This window comes from Pelophylax lessonae (genome assembly GCF_965119305.1).
Source record: "Pelophylax lessonae genome assembly, chromosome: 5".
Lineage (NCBI taxonomy): Eukaryota > Metazoa > Chordata > Amphibia > Anura > Ranidae > Pelophylax > Pelophylax lessonae.
In genome coordinates, this window is record NC_138772.1 from 354,334,923 (window position 1) to 354,358,891 (window position 23,969).

The following is a 23,969-nucleotide window of genomic DNA, read 5'->3' on the forward strand; positions in this document are numbered from 1 at the left end:
ATATATATATATATATATATATATATATATATAATATGGGTCCCCTGGCAGTTTAAGCCATAATGTACTAGTGTGCACTTCGTACTAGTACATTATGACAGACTTGCCTGCAAACGCAGCCCTCCAGCGCCGCGCGCTCCCTCATTCCCGGCAGCTTCCATCTTTGCCCGGTCCTTCTTCTGAGTTTGCGATCTTTGGCCACTTGATTGGCTGTTCCGGAGCGACCTCACTCCCGCACATGTGCACGGGATTCCCATCGCACCGGCATACAGAGTGGGCCGTAAATATCTTCTCAGCTGCGCATGTGCGACTCAGATCAAATTACTCGTTGACAGGCGGGGGGAGATTTATGACAGAAGAGACCTCTAGAGTCTCTTCTGTTATATAAACCCTGCCTATCAGCGAGTTTTGTAACAACTGACTTTACTACCACTTAAAAGTGGTTCCAAAGTTTGCTGTTCACACTGTTCTTCTACAAGATGAAGCCCCTGTGTAACGGGTCTTAAAGGGATATTAAAGGCTTTTAAAAAAACCAACCATGGCTCCCACTACTGGCTCAGCCAATAAGTTGGGAGAGTCCCCGGAGAGCCGAGGCTCTCGTTCAGATCGCTGGATCAAGATGGGGCTCAGATAAGTATTAGGCCTCATGTACACTGCTGCTGATAGATGAACATTTAGGAGTAGTTGGGCATTTTTTTCAGCAGCCCCTGAACTCTCCTCTGTTATCTTAGCTGTCCATGTACACTGAGGCGTTTATAGTCGTTTAGTGGCTTTTTTTAAATTGTTTTATTTTAAAGCAAAATAATGCGTTTATACGGAGATTTATTGTCATTTGAAACGCCAAATGCTTGTAACAGCATGTAAACACGTCAAATCGCGGTAGCTCCCGTTTATAAGCGTTTAGTCTTATAGGTGTTTTCAATGGGAATACATTTCTGACCAGTTGGGACACAGCAGCTACAGGGACACATCTCTGCTTCTAATTTAACAGCCCTGAAAATGCGTGGCCCTGAACACAGACAGTGTGCATTTGGGGCCCAACTGTGAAATTAGGAGCAGCTGCTGTTTGTCTGCAGCCACTGCATCCCATGGGCATTCACCCCTGTGAACAAGGCCTTATAATGTCATGTTAAGGTCAGTGGATCCGTGTTATAGTGTCAGTTATCTCAGTTGTGGTCAGTGGACCCGTGTTATGTCAGGTTATGGTCAGTGGACCCATGTTATAGTGTTATGTCATGTTATCCTCAGTGTACCCATGTTATGTCAGGTTATGGTCAGTGGACCCGTGTTATGTCCTGTTATGGTCAGTGAACCCGTGTTATGTCCTATTATGGTCAGTGGACCCGTGTAATGTCCTATTATGGTCAGTGGACCCGTGTAATGTCCTATTATGGTCAGTGGACCCGTGTAATGTCCTATTATGGTCAGTGGACCCATGTTATAGTGTTATGTCATGTTATCCTCAGTGTACCCATGTTATGTCAGATTATCGTCAGTGTACCCATGTTATGGTCAGTGGACCCGTGTTATGGTCAGTGAACCCGTGTTATGTCCTATTATGTTCAGTGAACCCGTGTAATGCCTATTATGGTCAGTGGACCCGTGTAATGTCCTATTATGGTCAGTGGACCCGTGTAATGTCCTATTATGGTCAGTGGACCCGTGTAATGTCCTATTATGGTCAGTGGACCCGTGTTATGTCCTATTATGGTCAGTGGACCCGTGTTATGTCCTATTATGGTCAGTGGACCCGTGTAATGTCCTATTATGGTCAGTGGACCCGTGTAATGTCCTATTATGGTCAGTGGACCCGTGTAATGTCCTATTATGGTCAGTGGACCCCTGTAATGTCCTATTATGGTCAGTGGACCCGTGTTATGTCCTATTATGGTCAGTGGACCCATGTTATAGTGTTATGTCATGTTATCGTCAGTGTACCCATGTTATGTTATGGTCAGTGGACCCGTGTTATGGTCAGTGAACCCGTGTTATGTCCTATTATGTTCAGTGAACCCGTGTAATGCCTATTATGGTCAGTGGACCCGTGTAATGTCCTATTATGGTCAGTGGACCCGTGTAATGTCCTATTATGGTCAGTGGACCCGTGTAATGTCCTATTATGGTCAGTGGACCCGTGTAATGTCCTATTATGGTCAGTGGACCCGTGTAATGTCCTATTATGGTCAGTGGACCCGTGTTATAGTGTTCGGTCATGTTATGGTCAGTGGACCTGTGTTAAGGCTTTCGGTCATGTTATGGTCAGTGGACCCATGTTATAGGGTTATAATATGGTCAGTGGACCTGTGTTATAGGGTGTGGTCAGTGGATCCATGCTAAATTAGTGCCATTATGAAGAAGATAAAATCGGGCTGTAGGTGGCCATCTTCCCTCCCTGGAACAGTGGGGTGAACAGGTAGTATTCTGTAAGTGCCTCTTCTCCTGCGGGGTACAAATTTGAGACAGAAGCTAGTAGTGTACGATTTCTAATGCATTTTGGTTCATTTCCTTCTACAGAAGGAAACGGGTTTGGAATGGTATTCCATCATCCAGTAATAGAATACCCCCATCCTGATTACTTTACACTGATAACCCAAGTTATCACTGGCTTTTTGAACTGTCATGTCAGTGACATTCACTGTGTGCTGAAAACTAGTCACCTTCAGAATCCATCTCATACACGCTACCCAGAAACTTATTTCACAGACTGATTCTCCTGTAAGGATTTGTCATCCAGTTCATGGCGCTCGCTTATCAAAATGACACATTGCATTACACAGGAAGAAAGGGCAGAAAACTGGCAGAAAATGGGTTATTTTATTTTGTATGGCTGTATTTACAGTGCGGCCTGCTTCCAGCTTCAGTCCTGGTTTGTTTCATAGCGTGAGTGCTTGGTGGTGATAGTAAACGCTGCAGTAAACCATTGTTTTCTTTGATCATGGAATACAAAATGAAGGAACACAAATACTCATAAACTGCTTTATTTGTAACATTTCCTATTGCATCTCTTCTGGGACAAATAAGTTGTCCTATGCTGGCAACTGTACCCATGAGTTATCTCACCATTTCTTTTCAGTCCCCATTGTTACCCATATGTCTGTTCTGCAAAACTTTGTTAGTGTGACTGTCTAGCGAACTATCGGGAAGATAAACACCACTTCTGATTGGTTGCCCTGGGGCAGAGTGTTCTGTTTTGGGAGCATACATGAGGTCCCCAGTTAGTGGGAATGTTTGAATGATTTGTCGAACTTAATAATTTAAGCAGGAAATATTTTCAGACCATTGCTTTGTTGGCTTAATAATAATTCCATGTGATAAGTCCACTCCAGATCTGTACAGCAGTGTATCTTTTTGTACTAGTGTGCAGGCAGCCTGTATAATAAATATACATTGGCTGTACAGATTCATCCACATTGCCAAGCTTGACCGGCATGGAGGAACAGGTGCCCTGCCTCCAACACAATCTGTGCACCCATCCCTGAGTACCTGCCAAACTCTGCTATATGGACGCTTCTCTATAGCTAATGTGTAGAAGTTCACTTATATAGGCTATAAGGTGCTAGGGACCGAGAAGCTGAGCTGTGCAAAAATACAAATTATCAAAGTGATATACTGATAAAAGTAAACTATATAGATCGGTGTAATTGATCATCAACATAATCCACATGTGTCCATACATCCACTTCAGATGGAACACTTATGTGAGGTGTCAAAACAACTTGTATACTTATTTATTTGAGGTGTTCAATACAAGTGAAATCAATATATAGAAAGTGCTGAGTGCTAATCCAATATACATGAAGGTGATTATCAGTAAAAATAGTCTCAAGTGCCAAAAAATGTGCAGCTGCCGCTATGGATGCTTAAGGTGCTCACAATCCCACCACCAGTGATGGATGGCCTCTCACCATTTATTTAAAATATCTAAAAAGCGTATGAACTCACATTGATTTGCACATGAGCTGTGCGGGCTGGAGGAAGCGTTGTATCAGTTTAGGAGACACAGGAAAAGTCCTATCCTGCAGCTGGATCTCGCCCGTTGGAGTCTCCGCCCCCTAGACGCGTGTCGTCAGGCGCTGATGGGCGCGTGACTTCCTCAGTAGGGGTCCTTTATTCCTGTGATTTATGACTGAGACCGAGATAACCAGGGAGGACAGAGCCACTCAATGTGTTCTGATGTGTTCAAGTTGTTTTGACACCTCACATAAGTGTTCCATCTGAAGTGGATGTATGGACACATATGGATTATGTTGATGATCAATTACACCGATCTATTTAGTTATTTACTTTTATCAGTATAACACTTTGATAATTTGTATTTTGCACAGCTCAGCTTCTCAGTCCCTAGCACCTTATTGTCGCGCGATATCACTTTATTTGATTTTTATGTGCGGTGATTCGCTATTTTTGATAATGCAGCCACAAAGTATTACTCATTTATTTTAGTATTTATATAGTCGCGCTGTCATTCATTACAGTTCATTACAGTTACTAATATAGTGCTGTCAATTAATGCAGCACTTTACACATATATTGTACGTTTACATCAGTCCCTGCCCTCAAGAAGCTTACAATCTAAGTGCCCTAACTTACATTCATACATACACATACTAGCAGGGCTGCTGTTAGAAATCGTGGGGCCGACTTCCGGTTCCGGCGCCCATGTAAGCAGCAGCGCGGGACTCCGGCTCCAGACCTTACCTGCTATTTATTCGGCTTTCTCAGCCCTAAAGAGCCGGCGGACGCTGCACATCACCCGCATTACGTCCCGGGTACCGAGCGGCCATGGATCGATTCCTCCAGCACGGACCCGCACCGCCGCAGCACGGCGGAGCTCCGCCTCTCCCACAAATCAAGCCCCCGGCTTCAGTTGCGGCCTCCTCCGAAATTAATATGGAGGACGCTGCCTCACACACAGGCACAGCGGGATCCGGTCCACCACCCAGCCCTATTCCAGAGGCTCAGATCGCTTCACTAGCCCAGGCAGTAGCCACCCTTCTCTCCCCCACCATCAAAGATGCTGTGGACAGGGCTGTCTCGGATGGGATCGCACAGCTGCGGAAAGAGATCGGTGACCATGCTCACAGACTGACTGAAATGGAGCACAGGATGTCTGACCTGGAAGATGAGCTGCAGGGATCCTTTGCTATGGATCAGCAAGCCAGGCAGGCCCAAAGGTATTTATTGGAAAAGGTGGACGATCTGGAGAACAGATCGAGGAGAAATAACCTTCGGATCATAGGACTGCCAGAAACCTATGGGACTGATGCTCTATGTGACATTGCCTCCACGAGGCTACCCACGGCCCTAGGGATCCAGTCAGCCTGCTCGGTGGAAAGAGCCCACCGCCTGGGGGCCCCATCCAACGATAGACGCTCACCTCGCGCTGTGATCGTGCGGTACCTGAATTATATGGACCGGCAAAATATCTTGAAGTCCTTCCGCAACTCTAAGGCCTTACAAGTTGACGGGCACAAGCTCCTAATTTTTGCAGACTACTCCCAGGAGGTGTCGCGTCGCAGGAAAGCTTTCCAGCCAATATGCCAGGCTTTGTTTCAGAAGTCCATCAAGTTCACTTTGGCTTATCCCGCCATCTTACGCCTCGCGGACTTGTCCGGCGAACAGAAGTCTTTCTCCACACCTGATGAGGCCTACCATTTCCTGCAGCGCCACTTCAACATCACGCTGGACCCCCCTTCCACGCCTTCCCCCCAGCGCCCCCAAGGCACCCGGGAACAACGGAGCCCCAGAAAAGATCCAGCTAAAAAGCAACGAGTATCAGGCCCCTCTTACAGACGCAAATTCCGTTGAAGGCACCCTGGATAGCAGTTTTTTCTTTTTTTCACCTTCAGCGCTACCTCCTATCTGAGGTGAAATGCGATTATCCTGTGTTTTGCCAGTGACGGACAGTTCCTTTAGGTACCATTGGTAACTATGCCTTTATTGTTTGTTCTATATTTTGCCTGTTGGTTTGGTCACTGTGTTATGACTTATGTTTCCCATTCGGGTCGCACTGACGTGTGCGGACGTGTGTCTGTGCATGTCACTGTCCTCCCTCAAGCCTGACGGCTGGTTATGTAACATGTATTCCTTTCACCGCTCCTGCATGGTTATTGTTTCTTAGTTTTTGTTCTGATTGACAACCGCTCGACCCGCACACCTTTACCTGTCATGTCTTCTATGGAACCTTTTGCCGGTGCGGGACCCTCATTTAGGTCGGCCTGCACGCCCGCCGACAAGGATCCTTTCTGTCACCGGCTGAGGGGGCACTATGGCGACTATGTCTGGTAACGCTGTCCGATGCGTGAGCGAGCTCCCATGAGGAAAAAAGAGAAGTCCTCCAAATTTGATTGCTCTTTGCTCCCCATTCACCCTTATGCCCCTGTTGGGCTTTACCCTACGCCTCACACTCCCTTAGTGCCTCAACCACCGCTTGAATTATGGATTCACTCGGCTACCTCTGCCCCTGTGCTGACCGGCAAACATACACACTACGTGACACCTACACTCACACTTGTTAACCGGCATCTGGATCTTGTTCCATGGCACCCACCATGAGTGTGATTTCATGGAACGTTAAGGGACTCAGATCTCCCAACAAGCGCATGGCGGTGCTCAGACATCTGAAACGTCTGAGGGCCGACGTCGCGATCCTGCAGGAGACGCACCTGGAAGCCAAGGACTTCCACCGCATGAAAAAATTGTGGGTAGGACAGGTTCTGGGTTCCCCAGCAGTCAAGGGAAAGGCGGGAGTAATGGTACTCATACACAAAAATTCCAGCACACTTGTAAAATCTTCTGTTACAGATGATGCTGGCCGAGTGATTGTGCTTCACCTGGCGACCGCCCTTCGAGAGTGGGCGGTGGCCGGAATTTATGCGCCCAATGCTCCGACTGATTCTTTCTTCCAGGAAGTTACCCGCATGGTAGCCCCGTACCTACATCTGCCACTCCTGGTGACAGGTGACTTCAACTCACTGATGCACCCCCTGGAGGATAGGTCTTCCACAAAGGACACGCATACACCCAGACCCCCACGTCACTCCCCTCTGCTGAGGGACTTTGCGGACAGTGTTCAACTCTCGGATGTCTGGAGACTTAATAACCCAGAGGGCAAGGAATATTCGTTCTTCTCGAACCCCCATCACACTCTTACGCGTATTGACTACATTTTTGCCAATCCCAAAATGCTCCCCTATACGGTCACCCCACGCATACACGACATTGCCGTATCTGATCACGCACCGGTCTCGGTTACCCTTACGATCTACTCGACGGTTACAACGGCTAAATGCTGGCGGTTCCCCTCCTTCCTAAATAAAGACCCGGGCATGGCCTTGCTCATCAGGGAAGTCTGGACAGATTTTGTATCACTTAATGACTCGCCGACGGTCTCCCCCGTACTCTTGTGGGAGTCGGGGAAGGCCGTGCTCAGGGGTCGTATTATCTCTTACGCTGCAGCGTACAAAAAGTCTATTGCCAAAGAATTTATGACAGCCAGCTCCCTACTGAGAGAAGCCCAATCTGCGTTGAATTCGAGAAATAACGAAGAGAATAGGGAACGATGGCGCAAAGCCAAGGCGACTTTCGACGACTGGGCGACGAAACGGGAATTACTTTACAAGTCGCACCTGGATTGGAAATATCATTCTTTCGGGAATAAACCAGGCAAATTGCTAGCCTCTCTTTGTAGAGGTCCCTTTACCCCGACGCAAGTCTCCGCTCTTAGGGATGCCGACGCTAATAGGGTAGAGGACCCCCAAAGCATAAACGACGTCTTTGCAAAATTTTACCAAGCTCTATACAGCCAGGAGACTATGGACGAGGATACTGCCTCGGACTGGCTCTCTAGGGTACCCCTCCCACAGGTCACTCGGGAACAACTCTCACGACTGAACGAACCTCTTTCACTAGAGGAGATTTCCAAGGGCATTAAATCTCTCACATCAGGCAAATCCCCCGGACCCGACGGCTACACTCCAGATTTCTATAAGCTAGCGGCCGACACAGTCGCCCCGACGCTGCAATTGGTGTACAATCATATTTTGGACGGCAACCCTTACCTCCCCACGGGCCATCAAGCCCATATAAAATTGATATATAAAAAAGGGAAAGACCCTCTAGACCCCGGCTCTTACAGACCAATCTCACTTCTCAATGTGGACTCCAAGCTGCTCTCCAAATTGATGGCGGACAGATTGGCGTCCATAATGCCCTCTATTATTCATCCCACGCAATCCGGATTTACAAAAGGCAGATCTGCAACATCGAATATTAGGAAGGTACTGGTGGCTTTGGAGGCTTCCAAGGCAGACCCGAGCACGGACGCGGCGATAATCACTCTCGATGCCGAAAAGGCTTTCGACAACGTGAATATCCAATGGCTGGACCGAGTCCTCACCAAAGTAGGCCTTTCGGGCAAATTTTTGCACTTAATCAGAATGATGTACGCGAGTCCGCAGGCGCAGGTGGTGATTGCGGGACACATCTCTCCCTCGTTCCGACTGTTCAAGGGGACGAGGCAGGGGTGCCCGCTTTCGCCTCTACTGTTTAATCTAGCTCTGGAACCCCTATCCAGATATTTGCTTTCCCATCCTGACCTTAGAGGCATTCGAGTGGGGGCGGAGGAACTGCGCACCGCTATGTTCGCGGACGATGTACTTATTTTTACGTCAGATCCGGGCCATGACCTCCCCTTGATCGAGGATATATTCGCGGACTACCGTCGGTGCTCGGGTCTCCGTATCAACTTCCACAAAAGCGAGATACTACCCCTGAACACGACACGCACTCCTCAGTGGGATGCGTCGTCAAAACTACGTATAGCGACCACACACATCACCTATTTGGGCGTCAAAATAGGACGTTTTCCCTCTACCATTTACCGTTTGAACTTTACACCAGTGCTTGACAAGATGGTTGCCGAGTTGAAATCCTGGGCTAATTTGCCACTTTCTTTGTTTGGTCGGTGCCACTTATATAAAATGACCACCTTCCCGAAACTTCTGTATCCTATGCAGACGATCCCAATCCTTTTAAAACATACGGATATCAACCGACTCCATGCAGCAGTGTCTAGTTTTATTTGGCATGGGAAAAGGCCTCGTATATCCCTCAACAAGCTGCATATGTCACGGAGGGAGGGGGGGGTTGATTTACCAAATACTAGAATATATAACCTAGCGTGCCTTCTGCGGGGATGCTTAGATTGGATCAGCAGAGAATCACGGTATACAAATTATTCATTGGAGACCCAAATGGCTGCTCCTCACGACCTTGTCGCTTTGCTGCACTGTGGGACAGGGGATGTCCCTAACGCTCTCCGCCACAGTATCTTAATCAAAGATACGGTGGCTGCTTGGAGAGAGACGAGGAAGAGGTTGGGGTCTTCCCAACGATTGTCCAGACATCTTCCCATCCATAAACACCCTGGTTTCCCACAGGCGCAGCAACATTCGGCATATGGGGTCTGGTCCCAACGGGGGATAAAGTTGATGGTGCAGCTTTTTGACGCGGATACTGGGATCCCTTTAAACTATGACTCATTTGCCAAGACTCACGATCTGCCGAAAGGCCACTATTTGTATTTTAGACAATGTATAAGTTATGTGAATGATATATGCCGTGCATCCTTATTGCGATTCCGCCCCACCCTGATAGACCAATGGATTCTTCAGGCCAAACACAGGATATCGCACTTATATAAGCCACTACTCCAGGAACTCTATCGGGGAACTGAGCACTCAATCGCTAAATCCTGGAATAAGATGCTCAATTCGCCTGATGCTCAAACCAGGATCTTAAAGGGATACCTGACTACTCGACAACATGTAACCAATGAATTCTGGAGGGAGCAACAGTTTAAAATTCTCCATGGAGCATATTACCCTCACATCCGATGGTCGAAAGACCCAGCACATCATTTCTGCACTCTCTGCAAAGAACATTACCCTTCTCTTCTGCATAAGCTGTGGCTTTGCCCGCAGATTTCATCTTTCTGGGACAAAACAATGCGCTATATTACCAGAATGCTGGGGGTATCCATTCCCAAAGACGTCTTCCCACTCGTGTTCAATTGCCTAGACCCGGAAAGTCTTCCATTGCCTAAAGACTCCAGGAAAAGCGTAAATCAATTTAAGCCATGGTTGGTCAACTGTTTGATGGCAGCCCGCAGATTGATTCTGCGACACTGGATGTCGGACTCCGCTCCCACTATTGCTGAACTTTCCTCTGATATCATCTCTTTAAGAAATATTGAACTGGTGGGACCCACATTGGATCCTCGCCTGACCCGATCGACCATAGATCGCAAGTGGAACCTGCCGACTCCCGATCCTTCTTCTCTTGCAGGACCTTTCGCATCCCCACTGAACTGAACTGATCTGAGACCCCATTACTGACTTGGTGGACAATTGCTAACACTCCTACGGCTACACTTTATTTCAAGTCACCGATATTACATATATTGATGTGCTTGGCAATAATGGTGTCTATATAGTTGCATCGTATGGCGCAGAGGTAGAACTGTTCTTATACACATAGGATGGCAGTAGTCCTTTTGCAGTCTTTTAATCAATCTTTTCATCAATCTTGAGGTACTGGTTACTCCCTCCCCCTCTTCCCCCCCTTCTACCCCCCTACCCTTCCCACCCCGCCATGCATTCCCTTCACTTCGCTTCCCTCTCCTACTTCCCTGTGTCTGATATGTGCGAAAAAGTTACTCACCATATGTTTTAGTTTACTACACTTTCATGGTCGATGGAAAACCTCGACATTCTGCATAGTTTCTCAGAGCTCAAATTGTTTACAGGTTTAATATTGTGGTTTGTATACTGATGTTATTGCTCGCTTAATGTTTTACTTTGTATTGAGCACGTTTTCCAATAAAACTTTGATTAAAAAAAAAGAAATCGTGGGGCCCCGTACAGACTACCTGGCAGGGCCCCCCCAAGAAAATATTAAAGATATATTTTGCTAAAATTACAACAAAATCACTATTAGCAGACACAACATAACTCACATAATTCTTGCTAAATCTAAATAAAAAAAACGATGTTAAATAAAAATGAAGATGAGATGAGAAAAATATACAGGCTGGGCAGTTGGAGCTCCTGGATCAGAGAGACAGAGGGAGAGAAACAAAGTTACAAATAAACTCCTGAGCAGAGATAACATTAGAGCCAGTGCTGGGAGGGGGGCCCACACAAGGAAAGGGGATTAGTGAGGGACAACTGTCTCTTTCTCAACAGATAAAAGCTGATAGCAGGGAGAGGGACAGATCAGATTCAGATGCTGGAGGAAGATTTCTGTATTTGTTGTCCATCACTAATCCCCCTCTCTGTGTGGGCCCCCCTGTGCACTCGGGCCCCCTACAAGAGGGCTGGTGGTCCCCCCCTATCAGCGGCCCTGCATACTAGGGCCAGTTAACCTACCAGCATGTCGTTGGAGAGTTGAGAAAACATGAGTGCCTGGAGGAAACCCACACAGCCATAGGGAAAACATGCAAACTTCAGGCAGGTAGTGCCGTGGTTAGGATTAGAACCAATGACCCCAGTGCTGCTAGGTGGAAGTGCCAAACACTTAGCCACTGTGCTTACCATTAGTTGAGCAGTGATGCAGCATCTATGTCACCTCTCTACCTCCAGCCTGCCTATATTGGTCAAGGTGTTGGCATCATCCTCTCTATCAAATGAGCAGGGAGATAACCTAGGAAGCATTTTTGCTGTCCAGGAAGCAGTAACCCTAAACCAAAAAGCAGCTGAACCATCTTAATGACTAGCGGAGGTGTGTGTTGCAACTATGTGGTAAGAAATAAAGATCTTCTGGAAAGTAAAATGATAAACATATATGTATGTTGATGCATTAGCAGTTTGCTTAGGCTGGCCATACATGATACAATTTTCTGTACAATTTTCATTAGATTTACCTTTAATTATGTAGTACAAAGACCTGCTTAATTGGATACAGTTGAAAGTGTTTAGTTTTGACCTCATATTATATGGTTTTTGGTAAATCTAACAGAAAATTGTACAAGAAAATTGAACATGTATGGCCAGCTTTAGAGTTCTGCTTTCAGCTATGTATATTTCTCAGAAAAGATTAGCTTTTGCCTTATTTATGCAGTTACATTATCTTTTTTTAAGATTGTACATCATGCCTGTGCACTAATCTCTGTAGGAAGCCGAGTGTTCCTTAGAAGAGTAGAAGTGCCTAATGTATATCAGTCTGACTGTGGGCTAATGTGACCCAAATCCTTTTGTAGCCTCTCCATTCCTGTAAATTGCAGCAGCAATTCTGAAATCTCCTGACTGCAACACATTGAGCAAATTTCTATTTTGAAGGGCATGTAACCAAAGTTGTGATTTTCCATAGAACAGACAGACAGGTCATTTAATCATGATTGCAATGGCTGGCTCCCAATTACTGACTTTCATAAGTACCATTATTCCAGAGGTTTACGTCTTGCTGCCAGTATTGATATGGCAATGTAAAATGTTTAAGCTGTTGAACAAAAAGGATCGTATTTACCAATTATGACTTGGATAAAGATCAGCTGACATTTTGGGAGCCAGCCCTGCAGAAATCCAAAATTCGGGCACTTTTCCTCCCATGTGTTTTGCCATTAGTCTTCATTATGTTATGTGTCTGTATCCATGGCATGCAGTTTGTGGACTTGCTGATCTGTACAGTGGTCTCTTTGTATGTCTGATATGACCGGACAGGAGGGTTGATAAAAATCTTGGCTAACAAAGGTGTATTCCTTTCTGATGTACACCTTAAACATTTTTCTAGTCTTTTTATGTCATTTTCTTTTTTGGTTATTAAATGGAAAAAAAAACTATTTGCTTGACCTAATGATTTGCAATTCAAGTAGTCACTTTGTTGAATCCTGGAAATGTAAAAGAAAAAAAAAAAACATATTTTATGTATGCTGTACATTGTTTCATTATTTGAGAAAAGCAAGTGATTTTAAAAGGCCCTAGTCATTTTTTAAAGTAGTCAAATGTATATGTAAATTCATAAAAATTTTGTGTAAGCCTTAGTCTGGGTTCACAATAGTGAAAACGTAAAGTCACGTGATTTAGAGTGCGACTTTGATGTGACTGAGTGCAGCTTTCAAGTCTCATCGAAAGTCGCATCAAAGTAGTGCAGGCACCTTTTTAAAGTCGCTGATTTTCAAAGTCGCATAGATTGGAACGGTGCCGTTGAAATTAATGGGCTGTGACTTGTGCGACTTTGTGTCCAAAGTCACATGACAAGTCACACTAGTGGAAACTTAGACTTACCGTGTCATTACAAATGAAGATTTCAAAATGTTTAAATCTGCAACTTTCATTAAATTAATACCTGGTGATCCTGCCATGAATGCCTTTCCTGTTAAAGGATGTCAATGCTCAGTCTCTGGCTCCCAATTGGGCTCTTGCATTGTTTTTCTGTCATATACTTTCCCAATGGAGATTACAAGTAGTTATTCTGACTTGCATAGGCCACACACACTATACAATTGTCTTTCGATTTTTTTCCTTTAGATTTACCAAAACCATATAATATGAGGTCAAATCTAAACACTTTCAATTTGTATGCAATCAGGCAGGCCCTTGTACTACATAGTTGAAGGTAAATCTAAAGGAAATGTAACAACAAAAGTTGTATAGTGTGTATCCAGCTTAAGTCCACTGTTGTCACCATCAGAAAACCCACCCAGAGAAATGACATATAGCAGTTGCTGAAGTACCTGTTAAGATTCTGCAGGAGATAAGCAGCACTGAGATAGAAAAAAGGTTTAAACAGCCATTTGTGAAAAGAAAAAAATGCTTTAGCAATGTAAGTCAGGGCTTACATCTTCTTTATTAGTTAACAGAATATAAATGTATTTACAAATCTAAAAAAAAAAATGCATGTTTAAGGGATTAATTCTCATCTTCTATTACAGTGGGGCAGCATATTTTAGTGGCTCACACCTGTGGAATCACGCAAACCGCTGCGGCCAGGAAGCCAGTACAAAGCAATGACAGGCTGACAGGAGCAGCAGTTGTCCATATGTAACCACACATCCAGCAGTTACTTGTGGGTCGGGACAAATGATCAGTGATGAGTGCAGACAGAGTAGGTCCAGGGATGATCATCTGTCCCTTACCACTGGTAACTGAAAGTGTGGATACATGCGGGGCAGTCTGTCATTGCTTTGTATAGGCTTCCCAGCCACAACTATTTGCATACAACTGCAATTCCAGCAGCAAGAATCTGCTATCCACCACCAATTGCAGGTGTAAATGAGCCCTAAAGATACACATTTAGCCCTCGTTCACAGTACAATTTTAGAATGTCCTCCATTAAATCATTGAGCTCCTTTTATGGGACAACACAGGGATAACGGCAGGGAGTGATGGCTATACAAAATCAGCCAATCAGTTTCAAATGTACAGTCACATGACATAAGTTACTCACATAGAATCAGCCAATAACACACCTGTATACATTCAAATATACAACAGAAAGGGGAGTACACGATCGTGAACGAGCATAACAGCGTGCACGGCTTCCCTCCGTTGGTGCCTGGAAATCCGCGCACAGCAGTTAACAATGAAACCCACGTGTAGTGGAATTCTCACTTAACACTACAACATGAAACCAGCGTGTAGAACCATGAATGCTACTCTGATCAAATTCATGCATGCACTCCCTTCACTACTACTAGCATGAATCCCACTCAACAATGCTCAGAGAACAATGCCTAATAGGATTATACTACTGTTCCCATAGACGTGAGGCTATCTGCAGGGAAAGCGCTATGCTGTTTCCACTATGGTGATCAGGCACAGTAGAAAGACATGAGCGTGTAACCCTTCATAAAGGCAGGTATCAAAACGATATTGACTTCACAGAGCAAACATATCCCCGCTGAGTGAACAAATCTGCCCGTTGGTGGTCATATCCTTGCTGCTTAATCCTTGAACTCCGCACCACAATACATATAGAGCTCTACCGGCAAACAGACCCACGCATGGAGTGTTTGCTAGGGGAGATGTCTAGATGTAGAGCGAACGTGTCTACATATCTAATGGAAGGTTTTCACTACCAGTAGTCTTTCCTCAATGCCGGTTTGCCAATACGTGCTCTAATGAGCGTATTGCAAGCAAACTGACAACAGGAGCCATAATGACAAGCTAAATAAAACACACCCTTAATGTCCACACTAATAAAATTTCTACAACAGGATTAAGTAGAAAAAAAAAACCATACCCAGGTGGGTGCAGCGCAGTTCTTAGCATGCTGTGAGCTCTGCCCCTCGAGCGCTGAACTGTGGAGGGGGCGGGAGCGCCTCACTCAGGCACTCAGAAATCTAGATGGGCCCCGACTTTCAAGTCAGGATCGATCCAGAGCTTGGACTTGCCCAGTGATTTCAGCGGACTTTAGCCTGAAAACAGGTCACAGGAGTGCAGAACGAAGTGCACTCCTGTGATCCATAGGAGAAGTATAGCCAAAAAAGCTTTGCCCCTACGTCTCCTTTAACTGTGCAGTCTACAGATGGCTGCTGAAAATGGTGTAGAAAGTTTCAGGTCTGAGGGTAGAAAGGTAATTTATGGTTGCTGTTCATCTCCCTTCTGAATGTGAAAAACGTACTTTATTTTTTTGTATTTACAAAATATATATTTGCAATATGTACTTACAAAAGCTTTTTCTACATATATAAACCCATCCTAACATTGATTTCTGTCTGTTTACAGAAGAAGTAGACTACAACACATTCGGGTCAGCCACTCTGAATAGAAAGAAGAAAAATGCTCTGGTGGCATTACGAAATGACAGCCTCCGTCACAAGAAACCACACATCAACATCAGTATGCCTCATGATTTTAGACCGGTGTCCTCCATCATCGACGTGGATATCCTTCCAGAAACACATAGACGAGTAAGACTATATAGACATGGATGTGAAAAGCCTCTAGGATTTTATATTCGAGATGGAACTAGTGTTCGGGTGACCCCCCATGGTTTGGAGAAAGTGCCAGGAATCTTCATTTCCAGAATGGTTCCAGGAGGCTTGGCGGAGAGCACTGGCCTGCTGGCTGTAAACGACGAGGTTCTGGAAGTAAATGGTATTGAGGTAGCTGGGAAGACTCTTGATCAGGTCACAGATATGATGATAGCAAACAGCCACAATCTAATCATTACGGTTAAGCCAGCCAACCAAAGAAACAATGTTATCCGGAGCAGCCGGATGTCTGGCAGCTCTGGTCAGTCAACAGACAGCACGGCCAGTCACCATAGCTTGCCGTCAGCTCACCTGCTACAGAATTTTAACCCAGACGAAATGGAGAGTGACGATGATGCGGATATTGTTATTGAAGGTAGTCTTGAGCCACGCAACATTCCCAAATCTCACAGTTTACCATCTGGCAGCCTTTCACGGATCAATGGCACCAGCCTTAGCCACAGGTTAGAGAGAGACTTGACTCTTAACCATTCTGGGCGTGAGAGTAATGGAAGTATCCACAAAATTCTGAGCAGCTTGAAGGCTGACCCAAGGAACAGCTTGGTCATACCCAAAGGAGGCATTGAGGAAGATGGCACTGTTATTACACTTTAAACATACTGCCTGTTGCTATTGGCATATAGTTCAGTGTTGAACATGCAGGATACATGTTGGACTTTTTAAAGAAAAACTTTTAAACCTGAACACTTACGTGCAAGTTTAGATATTGAGTGGTACCTAATGAAATGTTTATTTTTTAGTTTTATTCTATTACTGGAAAGTGGTTTGCTTTGACACTGTCTTATACCTGTGTACAATAAAGAAAAAACCTCAGCTGCCCTTTCCTGCACAGGTTCCATTACCAAAGCATCTCTTCATACCAAGCCCTAATGGATTTGTATTTTTTTTTTTTTTTTTTTTAAAAGGCCACCCTTTAGACAAACATAACTGTAAAATGGCACTGGGTTATCCTACAAGCCCCTAGTATTTCTGTGGTACATATTTTTACTTATTTGCTTGTAAATATCTTGCAACAGGCCAGAAATTATGTAATTTTAAAATCTCTGTTGCCGTCTATTTAAAAAATAAAAATTGTAAAAAAAAAAGCAAGTCAGTGCAACTTGCATGATGAAAATTTAGCTCAACAGTACCACCTGCTGGTCAAAGGTGGTAGACCCAAAACAAGTAATGTGAAAATCTGACTCCATCAGAGAAGATCATTCACAATCCATTTGTTATGTCTCTGTGAATATTGTGGCTTTACAATCACATGCTGCCTACATCAGAAACAATCTATTCTGCTTAGAACACTAGTGAAAATCAGTGAATATCAGTGAACTGGGCTTCCGTTATCTCACAGTGCCTTGATTGTGTAATACACTGTGGGAAAGGCCAAAAACACTCTCCCCAAATGAACAATTCCAATTTATCCCCGGTAAATGATTTGAGTGGAAACTGTTGATCACCTGTGTACTGTACATTAAATACAAAGGTATTTTTTATTCTTGGTGAATGCTGTCTGTACTATACAATAAATGTTATTTTACAGAGATCTTTTTTATGAACAGAAAAAAAAGATAAAATTCTAAGTATCAATTACCCCTTTTTAGATATGGTACTAACAGACTGAAAAAAATGTTTTAGATTTATCGGATTGCCTCCAAAAGATGATGTTAAATCTGTATGGTCACAACTGTGTTAGAGGTACCCAAACTTAAAGCACCACTAATAATAAAGATATTGAATATGTTAGAATTATCTGCTAGGAATGCAATGACAAGAAGTCTTCCCAACGGTGTATTTTATTTTTTATTCCCTGCTACAGTGTTCTTCAGAGAACCAGCATACCTCTTTGAAAAACAATTAAGGACTTGATTAGTTATTAGGAAATCTACAAAACACATTCCATTCTTTTTATTTAAGACTTAGCATGATACAAATTGACAGGTCTTGTTTTTTTTATTCTTTTGTACTTAAAGGAGTATGATAAATAAAGTCAGAACAATAAACTGCTGTGACTGTATGGATTATATTCTATAGACAATAATGATATAACTGCCTCTGAATACCACAACAAACTAAATATATACTTAGATTTATATTTATTTATATATTTTTATGCAGTGGTTATAAAAAGTCTACACACCCCTTTTTAAAATGTCAGGTTTCTGTGATGTAAAAAAAAAAAAAGAGACAAAGATAAAATCATCCATAAAGTTCCAAAACTTTAATTTTCTTCTGGTGAAGCCATTTCTTTGTTGATATGGATATATGCTATGGGTCGTCATGCTGAAAGATGAAGTTCCTGTTTATGTTCAGCTTTCTAGCAGAAGCCTGAAGGTTTTGTGCCAATATTGACTGGTATTTGGAACTGTTCCTAATGCCCTTTACCTTGACTAAGGCCCCCGATTCAGCTGAAGAAAAACAGCCCCAAAGCATGATGCTGCCACCACCATGCTTCACTGTGGGTATGGTGTTCTTTTGGTGATGTGCAGTGTTGTTTTTGTACCAAACATCTTTTGGAATTTTGGCCAAAAAGTTCAACCTTGGTTTCATCAGACCATAACACATTTTCCCACATGCTTTTGGAAGACTTCAGATGGGTTTTTGAAAAATTAACCCTTTTCTTCAAAATAAAAGGATTCCATCTTGCCCCATAGCCCAGACATATTAAGAATACGGGAGATTCACATGTACCACACAGCCAGTACTTGCCAGATATTCTTGCAGCTCTAATGTTGCTGTAGGCCTCTTGGTAACCTCCCTGACCAGTTTTCTTTCCCTCTTTTCATCAATTTTGGAGGGACGTTCAGTTCTTGGTAATGTCACTGTTGTGCCATATTTTCTCCACTTGATGATGACGGTCTTCACTGTGTTCCATGGTATATCTAATGCCTTGGAAAATCTTTTGTATCCTTCTCCAGACTGATACCTTTTAACAATGAGATCCCTATCCCTCTGATGCTTTGGAAGCAGTCTGTGGACCATGGCTTTTGCTGTAGGGCAGGGATTCCAAAACTACGGCCCTGCAGTTGTTAAAGAACTACACATCCCATGAGGCATTGTAAAACTCTGACATTCACATACTTGACTAGGCATGATGGGAATTGTAGTTCCTGAACAACTGCAAGGCTGTAGTTTGGGTATCTCTGCTGTAGGATGTGACTAAGAAAATGTCAGGAAAGACCTACTAGAACAGCTGAACTTTATTTTGGGTTAATCAAAGACACTTTAAATGATGACAGGTGTGTACTGACTCCTATTTAACCACTTTTGGACCGGAAAATGTTACCTCCATAATGACCAGGCCATTTTTTGCGATACGGCACTGCGTTACTTTACCTGACAATTGCGCGGTCGTGCGGTGCTGTACCTAAATAAAAATAATGTCCTTTTTTCCCACAAATAGTTTTCTTTTGGTGGTATTTGATCACTTGTGCGATTTTTTTTTTTTTTTTTTTTTTTTTTTTTTTTTTTTTTTTTTTTTTTTGCGCTATAAACAAAATAGCAACAATTTATGAAAAACAATATTTCTCTTACGTCTTCCGACAGTCGCCGCCTCTTCATATTCGTCACATATGGGTATTAGACTTTGCTCCGAAGGAGTAGCTAGGCAACAGAATATGTTAACATTAAAGCTTTTAACATATCCCACCCTCAGGGGGTGGTCCCCTCAGTCAATACCCTCCTACTTCCTGCAACCATATCTCAGTTTCAATGTCTAGCTTGTCAGGAGTGGCTGGCTCTCTCTGTGCTGGGGCTTTGTGCCCCAGACTCTTTCTTCTTTTTTGATTTTTTGTTTGAGTTTTCTCTCTACCTTTACTTAGCTGTTCTTTTTGTCAGCGTTAGTTCTTCGGATGAAGAGGATCATGCGGGCTGGGTCTCGGGCTGATCCCCCTGGTCGCAGGTCGTGGGTCAGTGGCTTCCCAGCCTGCCATCGAGCGTTCAGCCAGGTAACGCTCCTGGCACAGTGAACGACCCATCCCTGTTCGGTGCAGGGATGATTGGTGAGGTGGCTACCTCACTGGACGCTGTGCGGTTTCTTAACCCTCATTCTGTGCGTCTTGTATGCGACTCTCCCTGCCTCATGTGCAGCGGCTTGTTCGCCTGTGCGGGTCCCCCACGCCATTGTGAGGTTTGTGTATCTATGTGGGGACCTGTCTGTCTGGGGGGGGTGTCAGTCTGGGACTGTGTAACCTGCCTCTGTTCACACTGTTTGTCTCCCTATCACTCGGCTGCATGCTGTGGGCTGCAAGGGGGGGGGGGAGCTGTGTGACACTGTGTGTGTCAGCCTTGTCAGTGTGAGCAGCTGTGTGCTGTGGGGCATGTTTTGGGCATGTTTGGGCACTATACAGCGATCGCTGCGGCGATCTGACATGTTTTTTTTTTATACATGGATGACATGTGCGCATTACTGTGCTGTGGAGCGGCGGTTTCGGCGCCAAACGGCGCCATTTTGCCTACACTCGCTCCGGCCGCATGTTCTACATGCATGGCGGCCATTTTCTTGTAGCCTCCCATAGGCTTCCATAGAGCGCCCTGGCAGCATCACTTCCTCTTCTCCAGGAACACCGATCGAAGCAGCAGCGGCGAGGGTCTCCTCAGGTTATATCCTTCTTATCCATTGCCTGTGTCAGTTTTATTGTCCTTGTGGGGGTCTCATTGTGCTTGTGTGTGGTGCGGTGGGCTGCGCTCGCCGCGCTTGTTAAAGGGGCAGTTAACCCTTTATTATCCGGCATTTGTAATAGGGGCAATGGATTCTCAGGAGGGCAAATTTCCTACCGCCTTGGTGGAAAGCCAGGGGACCGCTGTTTCCCCCCCAGGGGGGGATTTAGCCACTATTGTGGCTGGCCTTGCTGCTCAGGTGCAGATGCTGGTGTCTGCTCAATCTACTAAAAGACCCAGAGTTTCTCTTTCCTCTGATTCTGGGGTCCCGCTCCTTCCTGGATCTAGTGGGGTCCGAGGTGGAGGCTGAAGTTGAAGGGGTTGATAATTTTCCCCCTGGCTCGCCTGAAGAGCTTGCAATCATGGATGAATTGATTGCTTCCATAAAACAAACGCTGCGTTTGCAGGATGAAGTGTGTCCCCCGCTGCCTTGGCGGCTTATGGGACGCAGAGAAAACGCAGGACGCCGCAGGTTTTTCCCTGCAATGATGATTTTCAGCGCGCTGTTAAGGAACAATGGCGCAATCTGCGCAAACCTTTTGCTGTACCAAGTAGGTTCAAGCTGCGTTATCCTTTCTCGCCTTCCACTGATGAAAGGTGGTGTGTGCCACCCCCAGTGGATCACGCAATTGCGGTTTTAAACAAATCCACTGCGATTCCTGCAGAGGATTCCCCTGTGTTCCGTGATGCCACGGATAGGAGATTGGAGTCTCTTGCCCGTCATACTTATTCTGTTCTATGCTTAAGGCTCTGTTTGCCTCTCTCATGGCGGCCCAGGCGGTCGCAAGTTGGACGCAGATGCTTAGGCGCGTCCTAGTGGCCGATTCGGCCTCGCCGGCGACCCTGGATATGGTGGATCAAATCCACCAGGATGTCATGTATCTGTGTGATGCGGACTTGGACCTAGTCCCGTTGGCTGCACGTGTGCACAGCGTGGCGGTGTTGTCTCGCCGCCTGGTCTGGTTGAAATGTTGGTCGGTGGACCAGTCTTCACGTAAGACCTTAGCCAATCTGCCTTATGATGGGTCTCGCCTTTTTGGGGAGTCCTTGGATGTGTTGATTAAGGGGATCACCGGAGGTAAGAGCACTCTCTTGCCCCATTTCCCCAAGGCTAAGGGGGCTTCTGGAAAGAAGCATGCTAATTTTCGGCCCCCTCAGGGGTCCTTTCGTGCCTTTCGGTCGCACTACAAGGGCAAACCGTTCAAAGGTCAAGGCTCTCAGAAGAAGCCCTGGTCTGGAAAACAGAAGTCCGGTCAATCCGGATCCGCAGCCCATAACAGTGCGGCCTGAAGGGGCGCCCTCACCCAGTTTTGCTCGGTTTTCTTCAGCCCTGGTTGGCCCGCGTGCGGGACAGATGGGTTCAGGAGATCGTTCGATCTGGTTACAAGATCGAGTTTCTCTCTCGGCCGGAGAGCAGATTTTTTCCCTCAAATCTTCAACTGTCTCCAGAGCGTTTACGGGACCTGCACCTGGCGGTGCGGGACCTGAGGGCTCAGGGAGTGGTAGTTCCGGTGCCTCATCGGGACAGATTTCGGGGGTTTTATTCCAATCTGTTCACCGTGCCCAGAAAGGAGGGCAAGGTTCGTCCAATTCTGGACTTGAAGGCTCTTAACCGCTCTGTGCGGGTTCGCAAGTTCCGCATGGAATCCCTGCGGTCGGTGGTGGCTGCCCTGGTTCCGGGGGAATTCATGGCCTCCATCGATTTGAAGGATGCGTATCTTCACATCCCCATTTTCGAGGGTCACCAGAGGTACCTTCGATTTGCCATTGCGGAGGATCACTACCAGTTCGTGGCGTTGCCTTTTGGTCTCGCCTCGGCTCCGCGGGTCTTCACCAATGTGCTTGCACCGGTTCTGGCATTATTGAGGGCCCAGGGCATTTCTGTCCTGGGGTATCTGGACGACATTCTGGTTCGGTCTGCGACCAGCCAGGGTCTGGAGAAGGACCTGTCTGTCACGATGCAAACTCTGCAGGAGTTTGGTTGGACGATAAATTTTCCAAAGTCGACACTGAGTCCGTCGGTTCGTCTTCCCTACCTGGGAATGATTCTGGACTCGGTGCAGGCGAAGGTCTTCCTGCCGGAAGACAAACTCAGGCCTCTTCAGGAGGAAGTCAGGTCCCTCAGGGACGTTCCGCTCTCGTCTCTGCGGACGTGCATGAGATGTCTGGGATTGATGGTCTCGGCCTTCGAGGCGATTCCCTTCGCCCAGTTTCACACGCGGGGTCTCCAAGCGGAGATCCTGTCCATGTGGGACGGGCGACCTCAATCTCTGGATCTTCAAATCTCGTTGAGTCATCGCACCAGAAGAGACCTTCTGTGGTGGCTCCAGTCCCCGATGGTGTCCGGGGGCAAGTCGTTTCGTCCTATCTCGTGGACGGTAATCGCCACGGATGCCAGCCTGTCGGGCTGGGGTGGTGTTCTGGGCGTTCTGTCTGCCCAGGGGACTTGGTCGGAGGGGGAGTCCTCCCTTCCGATCAACATTCTGGAATTGCTTGCGATAAATCTCTGTCTTCATCGCTGGACGGACAGGCTGCAGGGCTGCCCGGTTCGGGTGCAGACGGACAATGCCACGGCGGTGGCCTACATCAACCACCAAGGGGGCACCAGGAGTGCCCGAGCGGCTCGAGAAGTGGCCGACATTCTGTCTTGGGCCGAGACTCATGTTCCGGCGATAACGGCGGTTCACATTCCGGGGGTGGAGAACTGGCAGGCGGACTATCTGAGTCGCCAGACCCTGGATCAGGGGGAATGGTCTCTCCACCCGGCTGTCTTCCAGATGTTGTGCGCGAAGTGGGGTCTTCCAGATGTGGACCTGTTCGCGTCTCGTCTCAACAACAAGGTGAGAAGGTTCGTGGCAAGGACGCGTGACCCTCGGGCAGACGCGTCGGACGCGTTAGTGGCCCCGTGGCATCAGTACAGGCTGATGTACGCGTTTCCACCGATTCAGTTGCTGTCCAGGTTCCTTCGCAGGTTACACTCGGAACGCAGCACGGTGATTCTTGTGGCACCGGACTGGCCTCGCTGGTCCTGGTATGCAGACCTCGTGAATCTGGCGGTCGACGCCCCGTGGCGTCTGCCTCTTCGAGACGATCTCCTGTCTCAAGGACCGATATACCATCCTGCTTTACAGTCGCTGGCTTTGACGGCCTGGCTGTTGAGACCGAGGTCCTGAAGGAGAAGGGTCTCTCCCCAGAGGTCGTTCATACCTTGATCAACGCGAGGAAGTCTTCCTCGGGGAAGGTTTATTACCGTACTTGGAAGGCCTATTTTGCCTTGTGTGAGTCCAGGGGGTTTTCACCCCGCACGTACTCGGTTTCCCGAGTGCTGTCC

General features: G+C 46.1%; 1 protein-coding gene across 1 annotated transcript in view; it reads left to right on the top strand.

Moving 5' to 3' along the window:
- Positions 1-17,355, top strand: part of PARD6G (par-6 family cell polarity regulator gamma) — a 206,394-nt gene extending 189,039 nt beyond the window's left edge. The window contains exon 3 of the mRNA XM_082259261.1: positions 15,726-17,355. Within this exon, the coding sequence (XP_082115387.1) occupies positions 15,726-16,588 (863 nt within the window). The 3' untranslated portion in view covers positions 16,589-17,355. The remainder of the gene's footprint in view (positions 1-15,725) is intronic.
- Positions 17,356-23,969: the final 6,614 nt, after the last annotated feature.